A 27,135-nucleotide genomic window follows, 5' to 3' on the forward strand; every position below is an offset into this window, starting at 1 on the left:
CTGTATGTAACTGTCTGTATGTAAGTGTCTGTATATAAGTGTCTGTATGTAAGTGTCTGTATGTAAGTGTTTGTATGTAAGTGTCTCAGTATCTGTATGTAAATGTCTTTATGTAAGTGTCTGTATGTAAGTGTCTCAGTGTCTGTTTGTGTCAGTATGTAAGTGTCTGTATGTAAGTGTCTGTATGTAAGTGTCTATGTAAGTGTCTCAGTGTCTGTATGTAAGTGTCTGTATGTAAGTGTCTGTATGTAAGTGTCTTAGTGTCTGTATGTAATTGTCCGTATGTAAGTGTCTTTATGTAAGAGTCTGTATGTAAGTGTCTGTATGTAATGTCGTCTGTCTGTGTGTGTGTGTGTACGCTTAAGGTACACACACACACACAGACAGACGACATTGCCTGGGACTTGACACCTGTCAAGCACGCCGATTATTCACCGGCGTTTTATATCTTTAACCCGTCGATGCCATGTGTTTAAATAAACTCTACTTCCCTGGTGTCTACTTCCTTAACTCGGATAACCCTGTAGGGCAGTGGCTCTTCACAACCTGAGGGTGCGAGATTCCCTTTCTGGGGGGGTACGAGACACGGCCAGATTTGTTTTCTTTAGAAGGTGAAAAAACAAAACGCAAATTTAGCGTGGATACGTTAGTACAACTACTTTGTTTCATCAACCCCTGTGTATTTATTGTGGCCTTACGTCCCACAGGGGGTGCAGAGGAGTTGCTGTGTACAGTAAAACCTTGGATTGCGAGTAACTTGGCCTGCGAGTGTTTGGCGAGACGGGCTACATTTGTAAATAAATATTAACTTGATAAACGAGCGAGGTTCTCGCAATACGCGCAGCGCACGTGTAGACACGCTTTGTACTGCCGGGCGTCACGTGATCACAACTGATGTACCGAGTGCTCTGATTATACGCGAGTGCTTTGGATTACAAAACACGTTTCCGGAACGAATCGAGCTCGCGATCCCACGGTTTCTACCGTATCGACGTTGTACGACGTTGTTAACGGCTGAGAGCCACAAGGGGTGGCAGGCTGCGGTCAAGGTGAAGAGACACCGCTCTCGGGGGAAGGACGGCCGGGGGTTGAAACGATAAAAGGGAGAGAGGGCGAAGGGGGAGGAGGAGGGGAACGCCTAAATGCACCCGAATGAGCGAGCTGAAAAATAACGCTCCAACATTTACCTCTCCTGAGACAGCTCTGATTCCAGGACGTTCACCGCGTTCAAGGCGTCTCTGAGGTCATTCTCCAAGACGCGCTCTTTTGCTTTCGCTCCGTTGAGTTCGCTCTGGAAGGTAAACGACGCCCCAAGATGCGGCGCCGGGCGACGCGAATTGCCACATTTGTGCGCGCAAAAAAGAGCATCCGCAGCGACGACAATTGACGCAATTCTAACACGCGTTTGCAAATGATAACGCTCACAGGGAAGTGTTGCGCGGGTTATTATTTTACCCGTAGATTTAAGAAACGTTCGAAATACCTTGCTTTCGTTTTTCAGCGTTTCCATGGCGGCTATCCGCTGTTCCATTTGACAGACGGCTTCTTGGAGTGAAGCTCTCTCTCGTTTGAACGCGTCTAAGGATTCCTTCACGCAAGACACGACACGAGACCAACACTTCCTACGATACCCCAAGATGTGTTTATTGCACCACGGTGGGCGTAAGCTCTCGGATGCCGTAGCGATAGGTTTTACCCTTTTAACTGGCACCAAAAACTGACACCTTTATTCAAGGCATCATGTCTGCAATAACCGCAACACAAGCAGTCAAAATGCAAGCAAAAAAGAGACAACTCTGATAATGATATTGGCACTGTCCTTGAATTTGATTGGTCCACACCCGAGACGGCTTTTCTTAGAGCCTAGTCTCCACTGGTGTTGGACCAGAAGACGCCAAAAGGCGTACAACTCAAAAACAGCGCACTATCAGAGTATTGAGGGCTCGGGGTGAGCATTTACATTATGAGACCTCCTTTGCCAGTAACAAGATATAGGAATAGGTTTTTACCCTTTTAACTGGCACCAAAAACTGACACCTTTATTCAAGGCATCATGTCTGCAATAACCGCAACACAAGCAGTCAAAATGCAAGCAAAAAGACAACTCTGATAACGATATTGGCACTGTCCTTGAATTTGATTGGTCCACACCCGAGACGGCTTTTCTTAGAGCCTAGTCTCCACTGGTGTTGGACCAGAAGATGCCAAAAGGCGTACAACTCAAAAACAACGCACTATCAGAGTATTGAGGGCTCGGGGTGAGCATTTACATTATGAGACCTCCTTTGCCAGTAACAAGATATAGGAATAGGTTTTTACCCTTTTAACTGGCACAAAAAACTCAAATTCAAGGACAGTGCCAATATTATTATCAGAGTTGTCTCTTTTGTTTGCATTTTGACTGCTTGTGTTGTGGTTATTGCAGACATGATGCCTTGAATAAAGGTGTCAGTTTTTCGTGCCAGTTTAAAAGGGTAGAACCTATTACTATATCTTGTTACTGGCAAAGGAGGTCTCATAATGTAAATGCTCTCGGATGCCGTCTGAACGTTCCCTTTCTCTCCCCCCTCCCCCCCCCCCACGTGCTCCCCGAGCCTCTCAGGAGCTCAACGTGAAACGCCTTGCCAAGCAAAACAAAAAATATTGGGACGCGACCCAAACGCCGTTGCGAGCACAGCGACGGAGACCGACGCAGTGGCCGGCGTTCCGTGTTTGATAAAATCGAAAAGCACCGTTAGACCTCCTTTGCCAGTGCCAAAATATAATAATATAATAGGGGTTTTCCCCCTTTTTTCTGGCAACAAAACTGAAACCTTTTTATACAAGGATTCATGTCGCTGCATCGACCACAATACCTGCAGTCAAAACGCAAACAAAAAAACCTACTATGATAATATATATGTGGCATTGTCCTTGAAACTGATTGGTCCACACCTAGGGACGGCTTTCTTTTGAGCCTCGACCCAATTGGTGCTAGACCACATGACGCCAAAAGGCGTCACACAGCTCAAAGACAATGCACTATCCAGGTAATGAGGGCTCGGGGTGAGCATCTACATCATTGGACCTCCTTTGCCAGTGCCAAAATATAATAATAGAGGGGTTTTCCCCCTTTTTTTGGCAACAAAACTGAAACCTTTTTTTACGAGGAGTCACGTCGCTGCATTGACCACAATATACCTGCAGTCAAAATTCAAACAAAAAACCTACTATGATAATATATGTGGCATTGTCCTTGAAACTGATTGGTCCACGCCAAAAGGCGTCACACAGCTCAAAGACAATGTACGCCTTTTGGCGTCATCTTGTCGAGCACCAATTGGGTCGAGGCTCAAAAGAAAGCCGTCCCTTGGTGTGGACCAATCAGTTTCAAGGACAATGCCACATATATATTATCATAGTAGGTTTTTTGTTTGCATTTTGACTGCAGGTATTGTGGTTATTGCAGTGACGTGAATCCTCGTAAAAAGGTTTCAGTTTTATTGCCAGAAAAAAGAGGAAAAACCCTATTATTATAAATCGAAAAGCGATTGTGTTTTTTTTTGGGTAACAAAGTGCGAGCCCCAATACGGCAACGCTGCATAGCTTGCTCAAGCAGGTGACTTCGCTGGCGGAAAACAATCCCAACGCAATTGAACCATTTCAGAGAAGTGGGGCGGGTGGGAAGATAAATCGAAATCATTTAATGTAGCTGCTACAAAGCTTTGGAACCATCTAGCATCGTCTCTTAGCACCTTCACTCTGTCATCTCTGTCCTCACCTAAACCGACTGTTAAGATCACAAAAGTTTCAAATGTGAATGTAAATAGTACAATCTAATTGATTTATTTTAAAAATGTGAACCTGTGTAATTGTTCAAATAGAATGATTTGCTGAGCCACCATTGACAAAGAGCTTTTTTGGCTCATTGGGCTTTACTTGGCTAATGAACTTGTGAACTACAATCGCGACGTTGAACGTCGTCCGCTCTTCTGGCTGATATTGCGATAGACGACATTGAAATGTGCTCACCAGCGTTTCGCGATGTTTCATGTCGTTATTGTCGCTTGCAATCTTCAAATTACCTAAAAATATTAATCGAGTGATAATATTAATTAAGGATTACCAATAAACGTTGGACAACGATGAAAATATATTAAACAGACGTTAACAATGTACACTCCTGATAGAGGTCAAATGTCACACGTGCGATAAATAATTAACACTCGCAATGGTCACTGACACTCTCAAAACGTTGCCTACCTATTTCTGTATTTTTTTCACGAATATTTCTTTCAAGCCTGCTACGAATCTCAGCTTCTTCGCTGCGCCTGATAAAAAAAAAAACATAACAAGACATCTGCCTCATTTAATTGTTAAAAAAAATGTCATACGCAACGCAGCACACAATCAATGCAAGACGAAAATCGTCCCCGTGTAGCCTTAACAGACTGTTGGGTCAAGTGCTGATCGCGAGCATCATTGTTAAGGCCGGCACGGTACACGAGGGGGTGGGTGGCCAGCACCACGCCCGGCCGCCTTTGTCTCCCCAGTGGCAATGTTCACACACCGCACCAGGGTACTCATTTGAGGCCGAGTTGAGTGGAGGCCCGGGACCGGTTCGGATAATCGTCACGCGGACGTTGTGTTCGTGATGTGCGGCAGAAGCCAGATTAAACGATGCAGAAAACTGCATCGGTAAACAAACTGTACTCTATTATTGGTTCTTTCGGTAAAGTCACCACGTAGAAGGGAAACAATAAAATAATAAAAATATAAAACGATAAAATTCTCACGTGTGAAAACCACATATCAAGAAAATTTTCTTGCAGTGGTTTTCACACCTGACGATGATTGCTTGCGTTGCAGTCGAAACGTCGTGAGAATTTAATTGTTTTATATTTTTATTATTTTAGTGTTTCCCTTCTACGTGGTGACTTTACCGAAAGAACCAAGAATATAAATCGCTGCAGTCACGAAAGCTTTAAATAAAAATTTAAACTGTACTGTATTTGTTTTGCTTTACAGATACAACAACAGTCAGAGATGTTCTACGCAATGCAGCGCCTTCTCCTTAGTAGCTCCCAACGTCTGAAATTCACAAACTTGAAAACTCGCTAATAACTTAATTGGGGGAAACACGAAGCAACTGTCGCCCCCTACTGCAAAATAATTGCAGACCCAGCGCATCGTGGCTGCTTCTCCCTCTCCCCCCTCCTCCGTTCCGAACAATGATGGACTCGTCCGTCTGAACAAAGCTCGTCGCTTTCCGTGGTGCTAACGTTGAAACAAGGAAAAAATAAACCGGCATGCTAATCCCTCACACTAACATTCTGCCTTTAACATCCTGCTAATCCAACCCATTAACACAGCTATTTCAATGCTAAATTATTCTGTTGATATGTAAACTCGGACTTTAACACCCTGCTAATCCAACACATTAACACAGCTACTTCAATGCTAAATCCTTCTGTTGATATGTAAACTCTGACTTTAACATAGCTACTTCCGTGACCAGTCACATGCTGATCCCTCACACTAACATCATGCTAATCTCCCAGTTACATTCTAATTTGTTGACTTTAACATCCTGCTAATCCAACACATTAACACAGCTACATCAATGCTAAATCCTTATGTTGATATGTAAACTCGGACTTTAACATAGCTACTTCCGTGACCAGTCACATGCTGATCCCTCACGTTAACATTCTGCTAATCTCCCAGTTACATGCTAATTCCTCACATCAACATCATGCTAATCTCCCAGTTACATGCTAATTCCTCACATTAACATCCTGCTAATCTCCCAGTTACATGCTAATTCCTCACATCAACATCATGCTAATCCAACACATTAACTTAGCTACTTCAATGCTAAATCCTTCTGTTGATATGTAAACTCTGACTTTAACATAGCTACTTCCGTGACCAGTCACATGCTGATCCCTCACACTAACATCATGCTAATCTCCCAGTTACATGCTAATTTCTGACTTTAACATCCTGCTAATCCAACACATTAACACAGCTACATCAATGCTAAATCCTTATGTTGATATGTAAACTCGGACTTTAACATAGCTACTTCCGTGACCAGTCACATGCTGATCCCTCACGTTAACATTCTGCTAATCTCCCAGTTACATGCTAATTCCTCACATCAACATCATGCTAATCTCACAGTTACATGCTAATTCCTCACATTAACATCCTGCTAATCTCCCAGTTACATGCTAATTCCTCACATCAACATCATGCTAGTCTCCCAGTTACATGCTAATTCCTCACATTAACATCATGCTAATCCAACACATTAACTTAGCTACTTCAATGCTAAATCCTTCTGTTGATATGTAAACTCCTTCGTCAAGGGGCTCTGCTCCTCCCACCCAGCTTAAAAGACGCTGCCAAGCTTAGCAGTGTTCACTCGAGCGCCGTCTTCCCGACAGTTCTGTTCCTTCACCTGAGGAAGGCTACTTGTGTTGTGGCCGAAACGTCGTGAGAATTTTATTTTATGTTTTATTTTTATTATTTTATTTCCATTCTACGTGGTGGTGACTTTACCGAAAGAACCAAGAATATGAATCCCTGCAGTCACGAAAGCTTTAAATGGAAATTTAAACTGTACTGTATTTGTTTTGCTTTACAGATACCACAACAGTCAGAGATGTTCTACGCAATGCAGCGCCTTCTCCTTAGTAGCTCCCAACGTCTGAAATTCACAAACTTGAAAACTCGCTAATAACTTAATTGGGGGAAACACAAAGCAATTGTCGCCCCCTACTGCAAAACAATTGCAGACCCCCTTCTAAACGTGAACACTGCGGGGCAGTGTCCTTCACTGCAAGGCCGGCGGGCCACGAGCGGCCCCTGGTGGCCTCTTGTGCGGCCCCTGACAATACCCAGATCTGAAATCACCTCCCCATCGTCGTCGTCGTCGTCGTCCTCGTGTGCTGCTGTCAAACCCAGCGGTGTTAAAACGTGTGGCGGCCCTCACGCTGTACCGTGTCTTATCGGCGGACGTGCCCCACCCCCCCCGACCCGCCCTCGCCCTCCGCCACCTCTGAAAATGAGTGAAGAACACCACCGTGGTGCTTTCCTGCGTCAACCAGCGTAGTACGTGACAATAGCGACGCAACGATAATTAACATCTTCTTTGGTTCTTTCGGTAAAGTCACCATCACGTAGATTGAGAATAAAATAATAAATTGATAAAATGACACGATAAAATTCTCACGACATTTCGGGCCACGACACAAGCGGCCTTCATCAGGTGAAGGGACGAGAATGTCTGGAGGACAGCGCTGGAGCGCTGAGGCAGTCTCGTCCCTTCACCTGATGAAGGCCGCTTGTGTTGTGGCCGAAACGTCGTGAGAATTTTATCGTGTTATTTAATTTTATTAATTTATTATTTAATACAATTAATCCTTGCAGTCACGAACGCTTTAAATCGATGATTAATGTCTCGGCACGCGCCACGTTCCGTGTTGTAAAAGTTCACCACTTGCCTCTGGCTGGCTGCTGCTGTCAACTCTTCGTTTGCCTTCTCCAGGTTTTGCACAATCACGTTCAGGTCCCGACGTTCGTGCTGCAGCTTGTCGCACGACAGCCGCTGCCCCGCGGTGCTTGCGGTGAACTCTCGCTCCTTCTCCGCAAAACTTCTCTCCGCGTTTTGCATCCCAGCCTGCATTCAGACCGTACAATGATGAAATCGATGAGGCGGGTGACCCGCTGCATTTGTTCAGATACAGTGAAAAAAGCTTGAGACTTTTCCAAAAAGGCTAAGAGAAAACCATTCCTTATTCTTGATTCTTTCGGTAAAGTCGCCACGTAGAAGGGAAACTATAAAATGATTAAAATATCAAACAATTAAATTCTCACGACGTTTCGACGGCAACACAAGCAATCATCATCAGGTGTGAAAACCACAGCAAGAACATTTGGAATAAGTGGCGGTGAAAAATGTTTCTTGCTGTGGTGTTCACACCTGATGACGATTGCTTGAGTTGCCGTCGAAACGTCGTGAGAATTTTATTGTTGTATATTTTTATTATTTTATTGTTTCCTTTCTACGTGGCGACTTTACCCGAAAGAACCAAGAATATGAATCCCTGCAGTGACCAAAGCTTTAAATCAAAAAGAAAACCATTCCGTAAAAAATATCCAGTTAAGGAATGCAGACAATATTAGCGATGTAATAAATATGAACGGATACATATTCTTAGCTCTTTCGGTAAAGTCACGTTGAAGGGAAACAATAAAAATAATAAAATATATATAAAACAATAAAAATTCTCACGACGTTTCGACCATAACACAAACGGTCATCATCAGGTGTGTCGGTTTGCATTAATGTATTTATTTTTAAAACACCGTTTAAACACCGTTTAAAAATAAATTAATTAATGCAAACCGACACACCTGATGACGACCGTTTGTGTTATGGTCGAAACGTCGTGAGAATTTTTATTGTTTTAAATATATTTTATTATTTTGTTTCCCTTCAACGTGGTGACTTTACCGAAAGAGCTAAGAATATGAATCGCTGCAGTCACGAAAGCTTTAAATAAAAAAAATGAACGGATAGGTCACCTGCAGCGTGCTTTCAATTTCCCGACGGCGATTTACTTCGAGTTTCAGGGTACCACTTTCTTTCTGCATTTGCTCAAGCCGTGCTTGAAAGTTGCCTGTTAATTCACGCAAAACAAATGAAATCGGGATCGACTTTCACGGTCGGGACGTGCAGACATTTGCCCACCGCGCACACGCACAAACACATCCGGGCTCGTTGGCAATAAAAAGCGGGCAACTTGAAGTGTGCTCTCACGCTCTGTTTCTTCGAGTCGAGCGCAGCTTTCAATGGAATCTTGCAGCTTTTGCGAGGCCATTTTGAGCTCTTCATTTTTTAACTCCAACAGCTCGGACATTTCTTTGGCCTAAGAGCGAAAAGACGGAACTCTCTGTTTGCTAACTACTGAACGACAAAGATAATAATACGACTTTACGCACGGATCTATGAAATGACCTACTGCTGGGCAAGGCGAGTTTTCTGGTTTGAAAGTCATCATTGAAGTCAGATAAGTTGTGTTTACCAGACTGAAATGAACTTGAGAAATCAAGACAAAGAGGTCGAAATGTGCAGATCCCATATATTTCGTTGAACAAATGCGTTTAGGGCACTGAATACATTCTAAAGTGGAAATAATTCACATTTTAAGCATTATATTGTTATACAGACGTTTGTAAATTGTAAAAGCAATGTATGAACACTGTACACAATGGCAATAGTAGGCGTTAAAGGCAATAGTTTGGGATAGGAACATTAATATATCAGTTTTTATTTGAAGGTGATCTTGATCTTCAAAGGATATTTTATGATTGAGACAGGCATGCCTTTAGGAGCTGCATTTCTTACATTTGAAATCAACAAAAATTAATGAGCCTGAATTATAACAGACCCTTGGGGTTTGAGCTATATATATACACACTGGTTTGTAAAAGGTAATGCATGGTCATTTAATCCAATTTTTTTTTTATCCCAACGTGCATTTAAAATGTGAGCAAAAGCGATCAGCTCGTGGATTCGCCCGAACCTGGCTTTCTTTAATCGTCAACTTGTTTACAAAGTCCCACCGCGCTCTTTCCATTTCTTCCACAGCTGCTTCCACTGCGTACGACACACGCGTCATGCATTTAAAATGTGAGCAAAAGCGATGAGCTCATGAATTCGCGCGAACCTGGCTTTCTTTAATCGTCAACTTGTTTACAAAGTCCCACCGCGCTCTCCCCGTCGCTTCCACGGCTGCTTCCACTGCGTACGACACACGCGCGTCGCACGTTCGACAAAGTGGCTGAGCGCGTCAATATTCATCCAGTAAAAACCACAACGGTCATTGATCATCATCGACAGTGCTCTGCGTATCACTGAGCAGCCGTGCATTGCGTCACCCGGCACGAGACTCACCTTTGCCCAACGCAATATTCTTGTCATTTTGAGACTTTAAATTCAATTCGCTGAAAGTCACCGCAAACGTCTTTAAGAGAGGATGACAGCGGGGATCCAGCATTAATGTTAAATGTGCACGTGCGTACGTTTATACCGTTACACGTTTCTCAAGAAATACAATTAAATGAAAACAAAATTTAAAAAGCATCACACATTTTACCTTCAGTTCTGCTTTCAGCGACGAATGAACAGCTTCCACTTCTTCTTGTTCTGTTTCAGCTGCCATTATCACCGTGCGGACGTGACCCACGTGAGTCAACGACAAGCAAGTTTAATCACTAAACGTGTTACACCGTCAACGTCCATTATCACCGTACGCACGTGACCCACGTGAGTCAACGACAATCAAGTTTAATCACTAAACGTGTTACACCGTCAATGTCATTATCACCGTACGCATGTGACCCACGTGAGTCAACGACAATCAAGTTTAATCACTAAACGTGTTACACCGTCAACGTCCATTATCACCGTACGCACGTGACCCACGTGAGTCAACGACAAGCAAGTTTAATCACTAAACGTGTAACACCGGCAACGTCCAATGGTCGGCGAATGTTGAGAATGTACCTCTGGTTAATGTTTGTTGCACTGAAGAGGACTGGCCCTTCAGATCGTCACACATCTGCCTGGTGGCACGGATCCTTACGGACACGGGCACATTGCAAGGACGGCGGGTCAGAAAACCTTCGTAGGAACGTATCCGCCATTTTAAGGCAAAGCGCATTGCAGATGAAGATATTCTTGGTTCTTTCGGTGAAGTCACGTAGAAGGGAAACAACAAAATAAAAACTCACCGTGATTTTGTTGTTTTCTGTGACTTTACAGAAATAACCAAAGAACGTGAATTCCTGCAGTCGCGAAAGTTTTTAAAATGAAAATGCAGAGAGGATGTTGGTGTCATCAACAAGTCGCTTGTTTGTTCTGCCGGCGTGACCTCTGACCTCCACCCAGTAGTCCACTCAGGGGCGGAGCAAAAGGGGGGGATGGGGGGGGTCAGCCCCCCCCCCTGAAAATTTGGGGAAGTCGGCAATCGGGATAACCGGATATCCGGCTGCTGCAAAATGCCGCAGGCTGCCACCTTGTGATGCCACCTTGTGTGCTGCCCTGCAGGCTGTCACCTTGTGCTGCCCTGCAGGCTGCCACCTCGTGTGCTGCCCTGCAGGCTACCACCTTGTGTGCTGCCCTGCAGGCTACCACCCCGTGTGCTGCCCTGCAGGCTACCACCTTGTGATGTCACCTTGTGCTGCCCTGCAGACTGCCACCTTGTGCTGCTGCCCTGCCAGCTGCCACCTTGTGATGTCACCTTGTGTGCTGCCACCTCGTGCTGCCCTGCAGGCTGCCACCTTGTGCTGCCCTGCAGGCTGCCACCTTGTGTGCTGCCCTGCAGGCTGTCACCTTGTGCTGCCCTGCAGGCTACCACCTTGTGCTGCCACCTTGTGATGTCACCTTGTGATGTCACCTCGTGCTGCCCTGCAGGCTGCCACCTTGTGTGCTGCCCTGCAGGCTGCCACCTTGCGTGCTGCCCTGCAGGCTGCTTGAGCGGCAGCCTTGCGAACTTATCGAACTTACTGGCCACGTCGGCGGCTCCGACCTATTAATAAACTCCGCAGCTCAAATCCAATAATTAGTTTTATACATTTGTGGTGCCCATTGGAAAACACAAACACACTGAGATATCTCAGAATGTTGAAGTCAGCAACCCCCCCAAAGTCAAAATCCTGGCTCCTCGCCCCTGAGTCCACCGGACATCTCTGAAATCTACCGGACATTTGTTACAAAAAAAAGAGCTTCATTGCTCTTCGGGTTTCTCCAGTAAGTTTAGGAACCTAAACAGAGGACAAAGATGAAATTCGAGGGAAATGAATAACTTCTTACTTCTCCATTAAATCTCCTTTGATGTCAATCACGTCTTGAAGTTGCGCGCTGAGGTGTACATTTTCAAGCTGAAAGGAAACACGACACACACACTTCGCTGAGGTGACGCATACCGCTTCAACACAGTTGTCTGATAATTGTTATCTGACACACAGCACTGATAATGACGTTCGGGTTTCATAAAGCATCGTCAATCATGCAGACAAAGCGATCGCTGAGGAACCACAGACACAAATCTTATTGCTGTCCAGTTGAAGCTACAAACAGATTAGAAACACCTTTAAATTATTGTCTTGGCAAACCAAGTGTTTCTCTATTTTAGTTAACAATGACGAATGATGAGTGGACACAATTACCAATCATAATGATGACTATGGGGAATCCACAAAAACAACCTAATCGTGATTATAACCAGACGAAATTAATGAGTCTGAAACAATATGCAAATGTAGCAACGTTATTTGAGATGCCACTGCATCTCCCATTGAGCACGGTTGGCTACGTACGGTGTGAAAGAAGTTCAACATACACACACGTAGCACGGTTGGCTACGTACTGTGTGAAAGATGTTCAACATACACACACATAGCACGGTTGGCTACGTACGGTGTGAAAGAAGTTCAACAAACACACACACAGCACGGTTGGCTACGTACGGTGTGAAAGATGTTCCACATACACACACGTAGCACGGTTGGCTACGTACGGTGTGAAAGATGTTCAACATACACACACACATAGCACGGTTGGCTACGTACGGTGTGAAAGAAGTTCAACATACACACACGTAGCACGGTTGGCTACGTACGGTGTGAAAGAAGTTCAACATACACACACATAGCACAGGTGGCTACGTACGGTGTGAAAGAAGTTCAACAAACACACACATAGCACGGTTGGCTACGTACGGTGTGAAAGAAGTTCAACATACACACACACGTAGCACGGTTGGCTACGTACGGTGTGAAAGAAGTTCAACATACACACACGTAGCACGGTTGGCTACGTACGGTGTGAAAGATGTTCAACATACACACACATAGCACGGTTGGCTACGTACGGTGTGAAAGAAGTTCAACATACACACACACACATAGCACGGTTGGCTACGTACGGTGTGAAAGAAGTTCAACATACACACACATAGCACGGTTGGCTACGTACGGTGTGAAAGATGTTCAACATACACACACGTAGCACGGTTGGCTACGTACGGTGTGAAAGAAGTTCAACATACACACACGTAGCATGGTTGGCTACGCACGGTGTGAAAGATGTTCAACATACACACACGTAGCACGGTTGGCTACGTACGGTGTGAAAGATGTTCAATATACACACACAGCACGGTTGGCTACGTACGGTGTGAAAGAAGTTCAACATACACACAGTGCACTGAGGAAAACCAAACCTGATCATTGGCTACGTGTCTACGTCAAAAGATTGATGAAGTTTACCGATTAGCTGACAATAAATGTTTGGGTTTGGAGAAATGAGGAGCCACTCACACCAACATTGAATGAAAGCGTTTCACTGCTTTAGTCGACAAGACTAAGAGATTTATTTTTGGTTCTTTCGGTAAAGTCACCACGTAGAAGGGAAACAATAAAGTAATAAAAATATAAAACAATATAATTCTCACGACGTTTCGATGGCAACACAAGCAATCATCGTCAGGTGTGAAAACCACAGCAAGAAAATTTTAAAAAAGTGGCGGTGACATTTTTTTCTTGCGGTGGTTTTCACACCTGATGATGATCGCTTGCGTTGCAGTCGAAACGTCGTGAGAATTTTATTGTTTTAAATTTTTATTATTTTATTTTTTCCCTTCTACGTGGCGACTTTACCGAAAGAATCAAGAAGAAGACGAAGAAGAGATTTGAAGTTTACGTCACTGCAGGAATCCATAATCTTTGGTTCATTCGGTAAAGTCATCACCACGTAGAAGGGAAACAATAAAATAATAAAAAATATCAAACAATAAAAGTCTCACGACGTTTCGACTGCAACACAAGCAATCATCATCAGGTGTGAAAACCACAGCAAGAATTTTTTTTTAAAGAGCGGCGGTGAAAATTGTTTTCTTGCTGTGGTTTTCACACCTGACGATGATCGCTTGCGTTGCAGTCGAAACGTCATGATAATTTGATCGTTTTAAATTTTTATTATTTTATTGATTCCCTTCTACGTGGCGGTGACTTTACCGAAAGAACCAAGAATATGAATCCCTGCAGTCACGAAATATTTAAATAAAAATTTAATAAGACTAAGAGATTTGAAGTTTTTCGTCACCGCAGGAATCCACAGTCTTTGCTTTCATTCAAGTAAAGTCGCGTAGCGCGTATAAAAATACAACACAAAATAATAAATCAAATCACGACGTTTCCATCGCGACACCACAGGCGGCGGTCGTCCTCAGGCGAAAATAAAAATTAAACCTCTTGCTGCTGCTGCTGTTGTTGTTGTTGTTGTGACAGGACTCTCTCGCTGGTTCAGCAGTTCCACTGCAGGGATTACTTTTTTTACCGCCCTAGGACAAAGCGCTTGAGGTGTTGCGATCGAAACGTCGTGGACATTTTATCATCTTTATACCTACCACGTGACTTTACCGAAGTAACCAAAGATTAAAGGCCAAGAGAATGACCGCGCGCAATGCACAAATACTCCGCGGAAACTCGACAAGTCGTCGGCCCGCAAACCAACTCAGCCATTCGCTTGTTTCTCTAAATAGCAGTAACACTAAATCACTCATATTACGGGAATACAAACGCTTTATTTTTTTAAACGCAGCTACGAGGTTTTTTTTTAGGGGGGGCGCATTTAGACCCGAGGGTTAAGGTCGTTTTTCCTCACCTAATTTTTAAATATCACGAGTTTAATTTAATAATAATAATGACGTACATTGTAATTACTCTCCGGATCAGCCTGCGTCACAACCCCGCGACCACCCGGAGGAGCATGGAGGACCACCGGTGGTACGGGGGAGGGAGGGAGGGTGACCACACTGTGAGAAGCACTGCTTTAGAGAAATAAGACCACTTACTGCTGCTGCTGTTGCCCACCTGTGTTACTCACAGCCCTGAGGACCACCCGGAGGAGCGTGGTGGACCACCGGTGATACCGGGGGTGAGTGACCACACTGAGAAGCACTGCTTTAGAGAAATGAGACCACTTACTGCTGCTGCTACCCACCTGTGTTTGTCGAGTTGATTTCTGCAGAGCGTCGGCCGTCTCCTGGGCCATTCTGACAGCTTCCTCCTTTTTGCTGAGCTCAGAGTGAACTCTGACCTTCCACATGTTCAACTTGTTCATTTCACAGCGCAAAGAATTGTACGTCCTTGACACGTGATCTTTATTCTGCGAAGAAAAAAAAACAACCAAACACAACACACGGCATGAGGAGCGTGTGTCAGCAGCTTCCCAAGCCGTAGTGTCGTGAACACATCAAGATTTTCCGCTGCCCGATGACCGATCATTCGCGATAAACGTTCTTGGGTTGGCTCGCGTAAGTGTGTGTCGTTACCCTCCACCACCCGACCCAGCCAGTGAGGTTTGTCACGTAAACAAAACGCGCCAGTGAATTACTACTTCGGCCCACCGGTGTGTCGGAGAGTAAATCCACAACATTTACACATTCATACTTTACGCGATATAACCCAAAAAACATTTATTATACGAATATAATTGGTCGTGAAAGCCTACGTGTTGAACTGATTATTATTACTCCATTTCAACCGAAAACTCGATCAAGTCATGTACAAGCACAAATACACGGTTTTTTTATTTTTTAAATTAACTTTCCCTTAAAACGTCTTTGCCAAGTGCTGTGAACGTAAAAATGTTTAAGGCGCAGATCTGAAATTGTTTGATCGTAATCACTGCTGGCAAAAGGGCCTCCACTAGAGGGCGCTCAGTAGAGGCTGAACTCTTCCACGCTGTTCAAGACGTCTTGGAAGAGAAACCCTCACTAGGGGCTGAACTCTTCCACGCTGGGGAGATGTCTTGGTAGAGAAACCCTCACTAGGGGCTGAACTCTTCCACGCTGTTCAAGACGTCTTGGAAGAGAAACCCTCCCTAGGGGCTGAACTCTTCCACGCTGGGGAGACGTCTTGGTAGAGAAACCCTCACTAGGGGCTGAACTCTTCCACGCTGTTCAAGACGTCTTGGAAGAGAAACCCTCCCTAGGGGCTGAACTCTTCCACGCTGGGGAGACGTCTTGGTAGAGAAACCCTCACTAGGGGCTGAACTCTTCCACGCTGTTCAAGACGTCTTGGAAGTGAAACCCTCACTAGGGGCTGAACTCTTCCACGCTGTTCAAGACGTCTTGGTAGAGAAACCCTCACTAGGGGCTGAACTCTTCCACGCTGTTCAAGACGTCTTGGAAGAGAAACCCTCACTAAGGGCTGAACTCTTCCACGCAGTTCAAGACGTCTTCGTAGAGAAACCCTCACTAGGGGCTGAACTCTTCCACGCTGTTCAAGACGTCTTAAAGGAAGAGAAACCCTCACTAGGGGCTGAACTCTTCCACGCTGTTCAAGACGTCTTGGTTAGAGAAACCCTGACTAGGGGCTGAACTCTTCCATGCTGTTCAAGACGTCTTGGTAGAGAAACCCTCACTAGGGGCTGAACTCTTCCACGCTGTTCAAGACGTCTTGGAAGAGAAACCCTCACTAGGGGCTGAACTCTTCCACGCTGTTCAAGACGTCTTGGTAGAGAAACCCTCACTAGGGGCTGAACTCTTCCACGCTGGGGAGACGTCTTGGAAGAGAAACCCTCACTAGGGGCTGAACTCTTCCACGCTGTTCAAGACGTCTTGGAAGAGAAACCCTCACTAGGGGCTGAACTCTTCCACGCTGTTCAAGACGTTTTGGTAGAGAAACCCTCACTAGGGGCTGAACTCTTCCACGCTGTTCAAGACGTCTTGGTAGAGGAACCCTCACTAGGGGCTGAACTCTTCCACGCTGTTCAAGACGTCTTGGTAGAGAAACCCTCACTAGGGGCTGAACTCTTCCACGCTGTTCAAGACGTCTTGGAAGTGAAACCCTCACTAGGGGCTGAACTCTTCCACGCCGTTCAAGACGTCTTGGTAGAGGAACCCTCACTAGGGGCTGAACTCTTCCACGCTGTTCAAGACGTCTTGGTAGAGAAACCCTCACTAGGGGCTGAACTCTTCCACGCTGTTCAAGACATCTTGGAAGAGAAACCCTCACTAGGGGCTGAACTCTTCCACGCTGTTCAAGACGTCTTGGAAGAGAAACCCTCACTAGGGGCTGAACTCTTCCACGCTGTTCAAGACCTCTTGGTAGAGAAACCCTCACTAGGGGCTGAACTCTTCCACGCTGTTCAAGACGTCTTGGTAGAGGAACCCTCACTAGTGGCTGAACTCTTCCACGCTGTTCAAGACGTCTTGGTAGAGGAACCCTCACTAGGGGCTGAACTCTTCCACGCTGTTCAAGACGTCTTGGAAGAGAAACCCTCACTAGGGGCTGAACTCTTCCACGCTGTTCAAGATGTCTTGGTAGAGAAACCCTCACTAGAGACTGAACTCTTCCACGCTGTTCAAGATGTCTTGGTAGAGAAGCCCTCACTAGGGGCTGAACTCTTCCACGCTGTTCAAGACGTCTTGGAAGAGAAACCCTCACTAGGGGCTGAACTCTTCCACGCTGTTCAAGACGTCTTCGTAGAGAAACCCTCACTAGGGGCTGAACTCTTCCACGCTGTTCAAGACGTCTTGGAAGAGAAACCCTCACTAGGGGCTGAACTCTTCCACGCTGTTCAAGACGTCTTAAAGGAAGAGAAACCCTCACTAGGGGCTGAACTCTTCCACGCTGTTCAAGACGTCTTGGTAGAGGAACCCTCACTAGGGGCTGAACTCTTCCACGCCGTTCAAGACGTCTTGGTAGAGAAACCCTCACTAGGGGCTGAACTCTTCCACGCTGTTCAAGACGCCTTGGAAGTGAAACCCTCACTAGGGGCTGAACTCTTCCACGCCGTTCAAGACGTCTTGGTAGAGGAACCCTCACTAGGGGCTGAACTCTTCCACGCTGTTCAAGACGTCTTGGTAGAGAAACCTTCACTAGGGGCTGAACTCTTCCACGCTGTTCAAGACATCTTGGAAGAGAAACCCTCACTAGGGGCTGAACTCTTCCACGCTGTTCAAGACGTCTTGGAAGAGAAACCCTCACTAGGGGCTGAACTCTTCCACGCTGTTCAAGACGTCTTGGTAGAGAAACCCTCACTAGGGGCTGAACTCTTCCACGCTGTTCAAGACGTCTTGGTAGAGGAACCCTCACTAGGGGCTGAACTCTTCCACGCTGTTCAAGACGTCTTGGAAGAGAAACCCTCACTAGGGGCTGAACTCTTCCACGCTGTTCAAGATGTCTTGGTAGAGAAACCCTCACTAGGGGCTGAACTCTTCCACGCTGTTCAAGACGTCTTGGAAGAGAAACCCTCACTAGGGGCTGAACTCTTCCACGCTGTTCAAGACGTCTTAAAGGAAGAGAAACCCTCACTAGGGGCTGAACTCTTCCACGCTGTTCAAGACGTCTTGGTAGAGGAACCCTCACTAGGGGCTGAACTCTTCCATGCCGTTCAAGACGTCTTGGTAGAGAAACCCTCACTAGGGGCTGAACTCTTCCACGCTGTTCAAGACGTCTTGGAAGTGAAACCCTCACTAGGGGCTGAACTCTTCCACGCCGTTCAAGACGTCTTGGTAGAGGAACCCTCACTAGGGGCTGAACTCTTCCACGCTGTTCAAGACGTCTTGGTAGAGAAACCCTCACTAGGGGATGAACTCTTCCACGCTGTTCAAGACATCTTGGAAGAGAAACCCTCACTAGGGGCTAAACTCTTCCACGCTGTTCAAGACGTCGTGGAAGAGAAACCCTCACTAAGGGCTAAACTCTTCCACGCTGTTCAAGACGTCTTGGAAGAGAAACCCTCACTAGGGGCTGAACTCTTCCACGCTGTTCAAGACGTCTTGGAAGAGAAACCCTCACTAGGGGCTGAACTCTTCCACGCTGTTCAAGACGTCTTGGTAGAGGAACCCTCACTAGGGGCTGAACTCTTCCACGCCGTTCAAGACGTCTTGGTAGAGAAACCCTCACTAGGGGCTGAACTCTTCCACGCTGTTCAAGACGTCTTGGAAGTGAAACCCTCACTAGGGGCTGAACTCTTCCACGCCGTTCAAGACGTCTTGGTAGAGGAACCCTCACTAGGGGCTGAACTCTTCCACGCTGTTCAAGACGTCTTGGTAGAGAAACCCTCACTAGGGGCTGAACTCTTCCACGCTGTTCAAGACATCGTGGAAGAGAAACCCTCACTAGGGGCTGAACTCTTCCACGCTGTTCAAGACGTCTTGGAAGAGAAACCCTCACTAGGGGCTGAACTCTTCCACGCTGTTCAAGACCTCTTGGTAGAGAAACCCTCACTAGGGGCTGAACTCTTCCACGCTGTTCAAGACGTCTTGGTAGAGGAACCCTCACTAGTGGCTGAACTCTTCCACGCTGTTCAAGACGTCTTGGTAGAGGAACCCTCACTAGGGGCTGAACTCTTCCACGCTGTTCAAGACGTCTTGGAAGAGAAACCCTCACTAGGGGCTGAACTCTTCCACGCTGTTCAAGATGTCTTGGTAGAGAAACCCTCACTAGAGACTGAACTCTTCCACGCTGTTCAAGATGTCTTGGTAGAGAAGCCCTCACTAGGGGCTGAACTCTTCCACGCTGTTCAAGACGTCTTGGAAGAGAAACCCTCACTAGGGGCTGAACTCTTCCACGCTGTTCAAGACGTCTTCGTAGAGAAACCCTCACTAGGGGCTGAACTCTTCCACGCTGTTCAAGACGTCTTGGAAGAGAAACCCTCACTAGGGGCTGAACTCTTCCACGCTGTTCAAGACGTCTTAAAGGAAGAGAAACCCTCACTAGGGGCTGAACTCTTCCACGCTGTTCAAGACGTCTTGGTAGAGGAACCCTCACTAGGGGCTGAACTCTTCCACGCCGTTCAAGACGTCTTGGTAGAGAAACCCTCACTAGGGGCTGAACTCTTCCACGCTGTTCAAGACGCCTTGGAAGTGAAACCCTCACTAGGGGCTGAACTCTTCCACGCCGTTCAAGACGTCTTGGTAGAGGAACCCTCACTAGGGGCTGAACTCTTCCACGCTGTTCAAGACGTCTTGGTAGAGAAACCTTCACTAGGGGCTGAACTCTTCCACGCTGTTCAAGACATCTTGGAAGAGAAACCCTCACTAGGGGCTGAACTCTTCCACGCTGTTCAAGACGTCTTGGAAGAGAAACCCTCACTAGGGGCTGAACTCTTCCACGCTGTTCAAGACGTCTTGGTAGAGAAACCCTCACTAGGGGCTGAACTCTTCCACGCTGTTCAAGACGTCTTGGTAGAGGAACCCTCACTAGGGGCTGAACTCTTCCACGCTGTTCAAGACGTCTTGGAAGAGAAACCCTCACTAGGGGCTGAACTCTTCCACGCTGTTCAAGATGTCTTGGTAGAGAAACCCTCACTAGGGGCTGAACTCTTCCACGCTGTTCAAGACGTCTTGGAAGAGAAACCCTCACTAGGGGCTGAACTCTTCCACGCTGTTCAAGACGTCTTAAAGGAAGAGAAACCCTCACTAGGGGCTGAACTCTTCCACGCTGTTCAAGACGTCTTGGTAGAGGAACCCTCACTAGGGGCTGAACTCTTCCACGCCGTTCAAGACGTCTTGGTAGAGAAACCCTCACTAGGGGCTGAACTCTTCCACGCTGTTCAAGACGTCTTGGAAGTGAAACCCTCACTAGGGGCTGAACTCTTCCACGCCGTTCAAGACGTATTGGTAGAGGAACCCTCACTAGGGGCTGAACTCTTCCACGCTGTTCAAGACGTCTTGGTAGAGAAACCCTCACTAGGGGATGAACTCTTCCACGCTGTTCAAGACATCTTGGAAGAGAAACCCTCACTAGGGGCTGAACTCTTCCACGCTGTTCAAGACGTCTTGGAAGAGAAACCCTCACTAGGGGCTGAACTCTTCCACGCTGTTCAAGACGTCTTGGAAGAGAAACCCTCACTAGGGGCTGAACTCTTCCACGCTGTTCAAGATGTCTTGGAAGAGAAACCCTCACTAGAGACTGAACTCTTCCACGCTGTTCAAGATGTCTTGGTAGAGAAGCCCTCACTAGGGGCTGAACTCTTCCACGCTGTTCAAGACGTCTTGGTAAAGACACCCTCACTAGGGGCTGAACTCTTCCACGCTGTTCAAGACGTCTTGGTAGAGAAACCCTCACTAGGGGCTGAACTCCTCCACGCTGGGGAGACGTCTTGGAAGTGATGGTAGTACCCACACTTTACCCCACCACATGCGGCCTGCCATTCAACTGCGGTGTACCAATATATACTGCAGAGTGGACAGAGGTGGGACATTGTAGACACGTGCCTATTAAACCTGGCACGCCTGGACATCACGACCTTGTGGACCGCAAGTCCAGCGTGCTGAACCATTGCGCACCGTGGCAGCAGCCCCAAGCTTCGTGAAACTAAATAAATTTTCACTTGAAGCTTTCACGACTGCAGTGATTCACATTCTCGGTTCTTTCGGTAAAGTCACCGCCACGTAGAAAGGGAAACAATAAAATTATCACGACGTTTCGACTGCAACACAAGCAGCGATCATCGTCAGGTGTGAAAACCACAGCAAGAAAATTTGAAAAAAGTTTTTTTTAAACGTCAGTACCACGGAGAGCGATTTGGCAGCTTGTTCAGATGTTTGAAACGTCGCGATAATTTTATTGTTTTATATTTTTATTATTGTATCGTTTCCCTTCTACGTGGTGACTTTACCGAAAGAACCGAGAATATGAAACTAGATGAATCGGTATTTTCTTAGAATGACCGTATTATTAATGTGAAATAACGATGCACATCTGTGGACACGTTTCAATGTGATCAGCGAGTCATCTTGCCTCTTGCCCATCAAGCGGCAGCGGCGGCGGCGGTGGCGTGCTCTGCCGAGGTTGATGCTGCTCAGTGATGTTTGCTTGAGCTGCGAACAAAAATTGCGCACAATTAAGTTAAAGTACATCCTAGATTTAAAGCTTTCGTGACTGCTAGGATCCATACTCTTTGGTTCTATTGGGTTTATTTTCACCTACGTGACTTTACCCAATAGAACCAAAGAGTATTAAAGTACATCGTTCATAATAGCACCGCACGAGATGTACATTGGTACACGTTGACACACGTATCGCTTTTTAGAACTTTCCAACTGAGGTTTAGTGCTCAGCTCAGTCGGGGTGTCTGTCGGCAATGAGAGGTTATGATGAGCATCATAAATATGAATAAATCTTCAGTAAAATTGCGTTCTGATATAAAGTGCTTGCCCTGTAGAAAAATCGGCGAACTGACCAAAAGTTTTTTCCCAAAAAAACTTTGGAGACAAAAGCCAGCATTAAAGGAACCCATCAACTAAACGAAACTAAACTTGTTATTTTACCACGTAAGAGCCCGCTCGGATACGTAGCTCTTGTTCAGAAGCGACCTGGCCACAGTTGATAAGCTCAACAAAGTGGTTCATCACCACGTGTCAATGTATATCAGCCGCATTACTCTTAAACGTCACGTTTTTCTAAATGCGCGGGGAAACAACGCAGGGCATGGAGCAACATCAACACCGCCGTGGGGAGAACGCGCAAACTTTCAAACGCACGGGCGTCAGGGGTCGGGATCGAACCCATGCCCCTCCTGCGTACCGGGCGAGGTAGTTAACATCTCCTAGCCAGCGTGATGATGATGATGATGAGAGAGAGACACGCAAACTCCAAATACACAGCAACAGGCGTCAGGGTTGGGATCGAACCCACGACCCTCCTGCGTACCGGGCGAGGTAGTTAACATCTCCTAGCCACCGTGATGATGATGATGAGAGAGAGACACGCAAACTCCAAATACACAGCAACAGGCGTCAGGGGTCGGGATCGAACCCACGACCTCCTGCGTACCGGGCGAGGTAGTTAACGTCTCCTAGCCACCGTGATGATGATGATGAGAGAGAGACACGCAAACTCCAAATACACAGCAACAGGCGTCAGGGGTCGGGATCGAACCCACGACCCTCCTGCGTACCAGGCGAGGTAGTTAACGTCTCCTAGCCAACGCGGTACACCTGCCCTAGGCACGCACACCTAGGCCGAGCCGCTTTTCATCGCGGCGTGACGGACGTACCGCCTCTTGCGTTCCTGGGGCAAGCGCTGCCTAACCATCGTTATCGTCAATGACTAAGCAGAGCACCGCACCGTACTTCTGACGTTAAACGCCGGTTGAAAAGCGCAAGCGGAATTCGTGCTCGGCGATCAATGTGGACATCGGAGGATTGAGATCGTTTTAAGTAAAATACGCGGCGCGATTGGTTTACAGATTGGAGCCAGGCGATACACGGGGCCATGATCTACAGCTGAAAGGAATACCTTGACCTTGGCGGTGTCCCTTGACCATGACCAAGTTGACTGACCTTGCAATAGCATCCTCTGTGCTTGACCTTGTTGAACCTGTCCAGTTTCACCACGACCCACTTGACCTTGTCCAAGTTGACCCCAAGCGTGACCCAATGGCTCCTGGACTTGGCCCAGTGGACAATGAGATTGCCTTGGCTGACTCAGGCCCTGATTAGGTTGACCTCGGCCTTGCCCCAGCAGACCATGGGCGTGCCCTGACAGTCCCTGGCCCTGCTCGGGTTGACGCTGACCCTGTTTTGGCTGAGTCTGACCTCGGCCCAATTGGGGTTTTTTTTTCCCGTCGTGATATTGGCTCTGCCCTGGCTGATTGTGGCCTTGAATTGCCACTCCGTCGCCTTCCCCCGGCTGACCCTGCCCTTTATTACCCCAACCTTGAGTCGATGGCCCCTGCCCTGGCTGATTGTGGCCTTGAATTGCCACTCCGTCGCCTTCCCCCGGCTGACCCTGCCCTTTATTACCCCAACCTTGAATCGAAGGCCCCTGCCCTGGCTGATTGTGGCCTTGAATTGCCACTCCGTCGCCTTCCCCCGGCTGACCCTGCCCTTTATTACCCCAACCTTGAACCGATGGCCCCTGGATTTGCCCACCAGATTGACCTTCACCTTGTCCCATCTGACACCACCCGTGACCCAACATCACCTGGAATGGCCCCGTTTGACCGCGACCTTGCCCTAGCTGACTCTGGCCACGGCTCGATGGCTCCCGGACCTGCCTAGATTGACGGTGACCTCGTTCATTCTCTGAAACACTGCCCAAGATGCACCGTATTTTGAAGTCGGGGAGCGTGGAAAAACTGCTGCCCAAATTTCGGCTGAAGGTTTCATTGTCGTTCCCCTCCATGTTGTATTCTTTGCACACTCCTCCGATAGCCGTCTTCCTGCATGACGCACAGACACCGTGTACGTGCACGCAAGAAAAAAACAAATGTGGAATTTATTAAGACAGCGCCACTGCTGCAGAGCAATCCAGATGGCACCAGCGAGATCTCTCGGCAAAGCAACTTACAAGTTTAAATGGGAATCATTTTTTTTAATTGCCACCGCCCGTCTGTTTACGCTGTAGCGTTAATGGAGGTGGGGGCAAACAGCGTTGTTGCTGCAATTTTTACATTTTTCAAAAATACGAATGCAACAAGTTTCCCAATACGTCAATCGGTAATTGTATTTTCATGGTGTTACTGTATTGATTTTGTGCTTTGCTGCACTGACAATGAGAATCTAGATTCATTTGTCGATTTAAAGCTTTCGTGACTGCAAGGATTCATCTTCTTTGGTTCTTTCGGTAAAGTCACCATCACGTAGAAAGAGAATAAAATAATAAATTGATAAAATAAAATAACACAATAAAATTCTCACGACGTTTCGGCCACAACACAAGTGGCCTTCATCAGATGAAGGGACGAGACTGTCTAGAGGACAGCGCTGGAGCGAGCGCTGTCCCTTCACCTGATGAAGGCCACTTGTGTTGTGGCCGAAACGTCGTGAGAATTTTATCGTGTTATTTTATTTTATTAATTTATTATTTTATTCTCATTCTACGTGGTGGTGACTTTACCGAAAGAACCAAAGAAGATGAATCTAGCTTAACATCAAAGTTCTTCAAATGGAGTTCCCTCAACGTAAGGCCTACCCCGTGCTCCTGATCATTGTGACCACACAATGCTATAATTAGCTGACACGTGCCTATTGATCCAAGAGCCACATCGAGTGAAATTTGTTTTTTCTTAAGTGTCCTGCATTTAGTTTTTATTTTATTTTAAGATGTAATAACAGTTGTGCTTATTATTGTTATTATACACGTGTGGGAGGAAATCGCAGCACCGGGAGAAAACTCCACGTGGCGTGCGAGGGGGAAACACTCAAACCCCCCCCAAAGAGATGGAAAGTGATGGCGATTTGAATACTTGCTGCCACTGCCTTCACCTGGCGTGCCCAGGGTATGGCCATCCCCTCGACGTCCACGGGAATAGAATTTCACAACATGTTGACATGTTTACACCAAACAATAACACAAAGATCCCACACCGTGTAGCCTGTAACAGGCTGTAGGGGCAAGTGCTGTTAGCGAGCAGCAGCTATGAAGGCTACCGGCACTGTGGCACACGAGGGGGGTGGGTGGCCAGCACCACGCCCGGCCGCCTTTGTCTCCCCAGTGCTAGCGATGTTTTACTACTACACACCGCTACACCAGCTACTCATTTGAGGCTGAGTCGACCTAGGGGAGTCCCAGAACCGGTTGAGATAATCATCGCCGGCGGTGTTGGAAGGCCCGAAGTGAATCACTCAACAACAACAACACGGTGTGGTGATTAGACCACTAAGCTAGACACATTGTCAAGGCCCCAAGTGAATCACTCAACAACAACACCACGGTGTGGTGATTAGACCACTAAGCTAGACACATTGTCAAGGCCCCAAGTGAATCACTCAACAACAACAAGAACACCACGGTGTGGTGATTAGACCACTAAGCTAGACGCATTGTCAAGGCCCCAAGTGAATCAATCAACAACAACAACACGGTCTGGTGATTAGACCACTAAGCTAGACACATTGTCAAGGCCCCAAGTGAATCACTCAACAACAACAACAACACCACGGTGTGGTGATTAGACCACTAAGCTAGACACATTGTCAAGGCCCCAAGTGAATCACTCAACAACAACAAAACAACACGGTGTGGTGATTAGACCACTAAGCTAGACACATTGTCAAGGCCCCAAGTGAATCACTCAACAACAACAACACCATGGTGTGGTGATTAGACCACTAAGCTAGACACATTGTCAAGGTCCCAAGTGAATCACTCAACAACAACAACACAGTGTGGTGATTAGACCACTAAGCTAGACACATTGTCAAGGCCACAAGTGAATCACTCAACAACAACATGGTGTGGTGATTAGACCACTAAGCTAGACACATTGTCAAGGCCCCAAGTGAATCACTCAACAACAACTACACGGTGTGGTGATTAGACCACTAAGCTAGACACATTGTCAAGGCCCCAAGTGAATCACTCAACAACAACAACAACACGGTGTGGTGATTAGACCACTAAGCTAGACACATTGTCAAGGCCCCAAGTGAATCACTCAACAACAACAACACTGTGTGGTGATTAGACCACTAAGCTAGACACATTGTCAAGGCCCCAAGTGAATCACTCAACAACACGGTGTGGTGATTAGACCACTAAGCTAGACACATTGTCAAGGCCCCAAGTGAATCACTCAACAACAACATGGTGTGGTGATTAGACCACTAAGCTAGACACATTGTCAAGGCCCCAAGTGAATCACTCAACAACAACTACACGGTGTGGTGATTAGACCACTAAGCTAGACACATTGTCAAGGCCCCAAGTGAATCACTCAACAACAACAACACCACGGTGTGGTGATTAGACCACTAAGCTAGACACATTGTCAAGGCCCCAAGTGGATCACTCAACAACAACAACACTGTGTGGTGATTAGACCACTAAGCTAGACACATTGTCAAGGCCCCAAGTGAATCACTCAACAACAACACCACGGTGTGGTGATTAGACCACTAAGCTAGACACATTGTCAAGGCCCCAAGTGAATCACTCAACAACAACAAGGTGTGGTGATTAGACCACTAAGCTAGACACATTGTCAAGGCCACAAGTGAATCACTCAACAACAACAACACTGTGTGGTGATTAGGCCACTAAGCTAGACACATTGTCAAGGCCCCAAGTGAATCACTCAACAACACGGTGTGGTGATTAGACCACTAAGCTAGACAC

General features: G+C 46.6%; 1 protein-coding gene across 1 annotated transcript in view; it reads right to left on the reverse strand.

Annotated features, from left to right (window-relative positions):
- Window positions 1–587: 587 nt before the first annotated feature.
- The window catches only part of LOC142916613 (uncharacterized), a 30,541-nt gene continuing 3,993 nt past the window's right edge, over window positions 588–27,135 (reverse strand). The window contains exons 2-16 of the mRNA XM_076061759.1: window positions 24,125–24,238; window positions 21,814–21,893; window positions 15,059–15,223; window positions 11,867–11,934; window positions 10,559–10,632; window positions 10,149–10,207; window positions 9,947–10,016; window positions 9,576–9,649; window positions 8,810–8,918; window positions 8,575–8,669; window positions 7,491–7,666; window positions 4,243–4,310; window positions 4,012–4,064; window positions 1,484–1,588; window positions 588–1,291 (exon numbers count right to left, since the gene is read on the reverse strand). Of these exons, the coding sequence (XP_075917874.1) occupies window positions 1,184–1,291; window positions 1,484–1,588; window positions 4,012–4,064; window positions 4,243–4,310; window positions 7,491–7,666; window positions 8,575–8,669; window positions 8,810–8,918; window positions 9,576–9,649; window positions 9,947–10,016; window positions 10,149–10,207; window positions 10,559–10,632; window positions 11,867–11,934; window positions 15,059–15,223; window positions 21,814–21,893; window positions 24,125–24,185 (1,365 nt within the window). The 5' untranslated portion in view covers window positions 24,186–24,238 and the 3' untranslated portion in view covers window positions 588–1,183. The remainder of the gene's footprint in view (window positions 1,292–1,483; window positions 1,589–4,011; window positions 4,065–4,242; window positions 4,311–7,490; window positions 7,667–8,574; window positions 8,670–8,809; window positions 8,919–9,575; window positions 9,650–9,946; window positions 10,017–10,148; window positions 10,208–10,558; window positions 10,633–11,866; window positions 11,935–15,058; window positions 15,224–21,813; window positions 21,894–24,124; window positions 24,239–27,135) is intronic.

Source organism: Petromyzon marinus, unplaced genomic scaffold (assembly GCF_048934315.1).
Source record: "Petromyzon marinus isolate PM22_M1 ecotype Great Lakes invasive population unplaced genomic scaffold, UKy_Petmar_22M1.pri1.0 PM_G_Scaffold_4, whole genome shotgun sequence".
Lineage (NCBI taxonomy): Eukaryota > Metazoa > Chordata > Hyperoartia > Petromyzontiformes > Petromyzontidae > Petromyzon > Petromyzon marinus.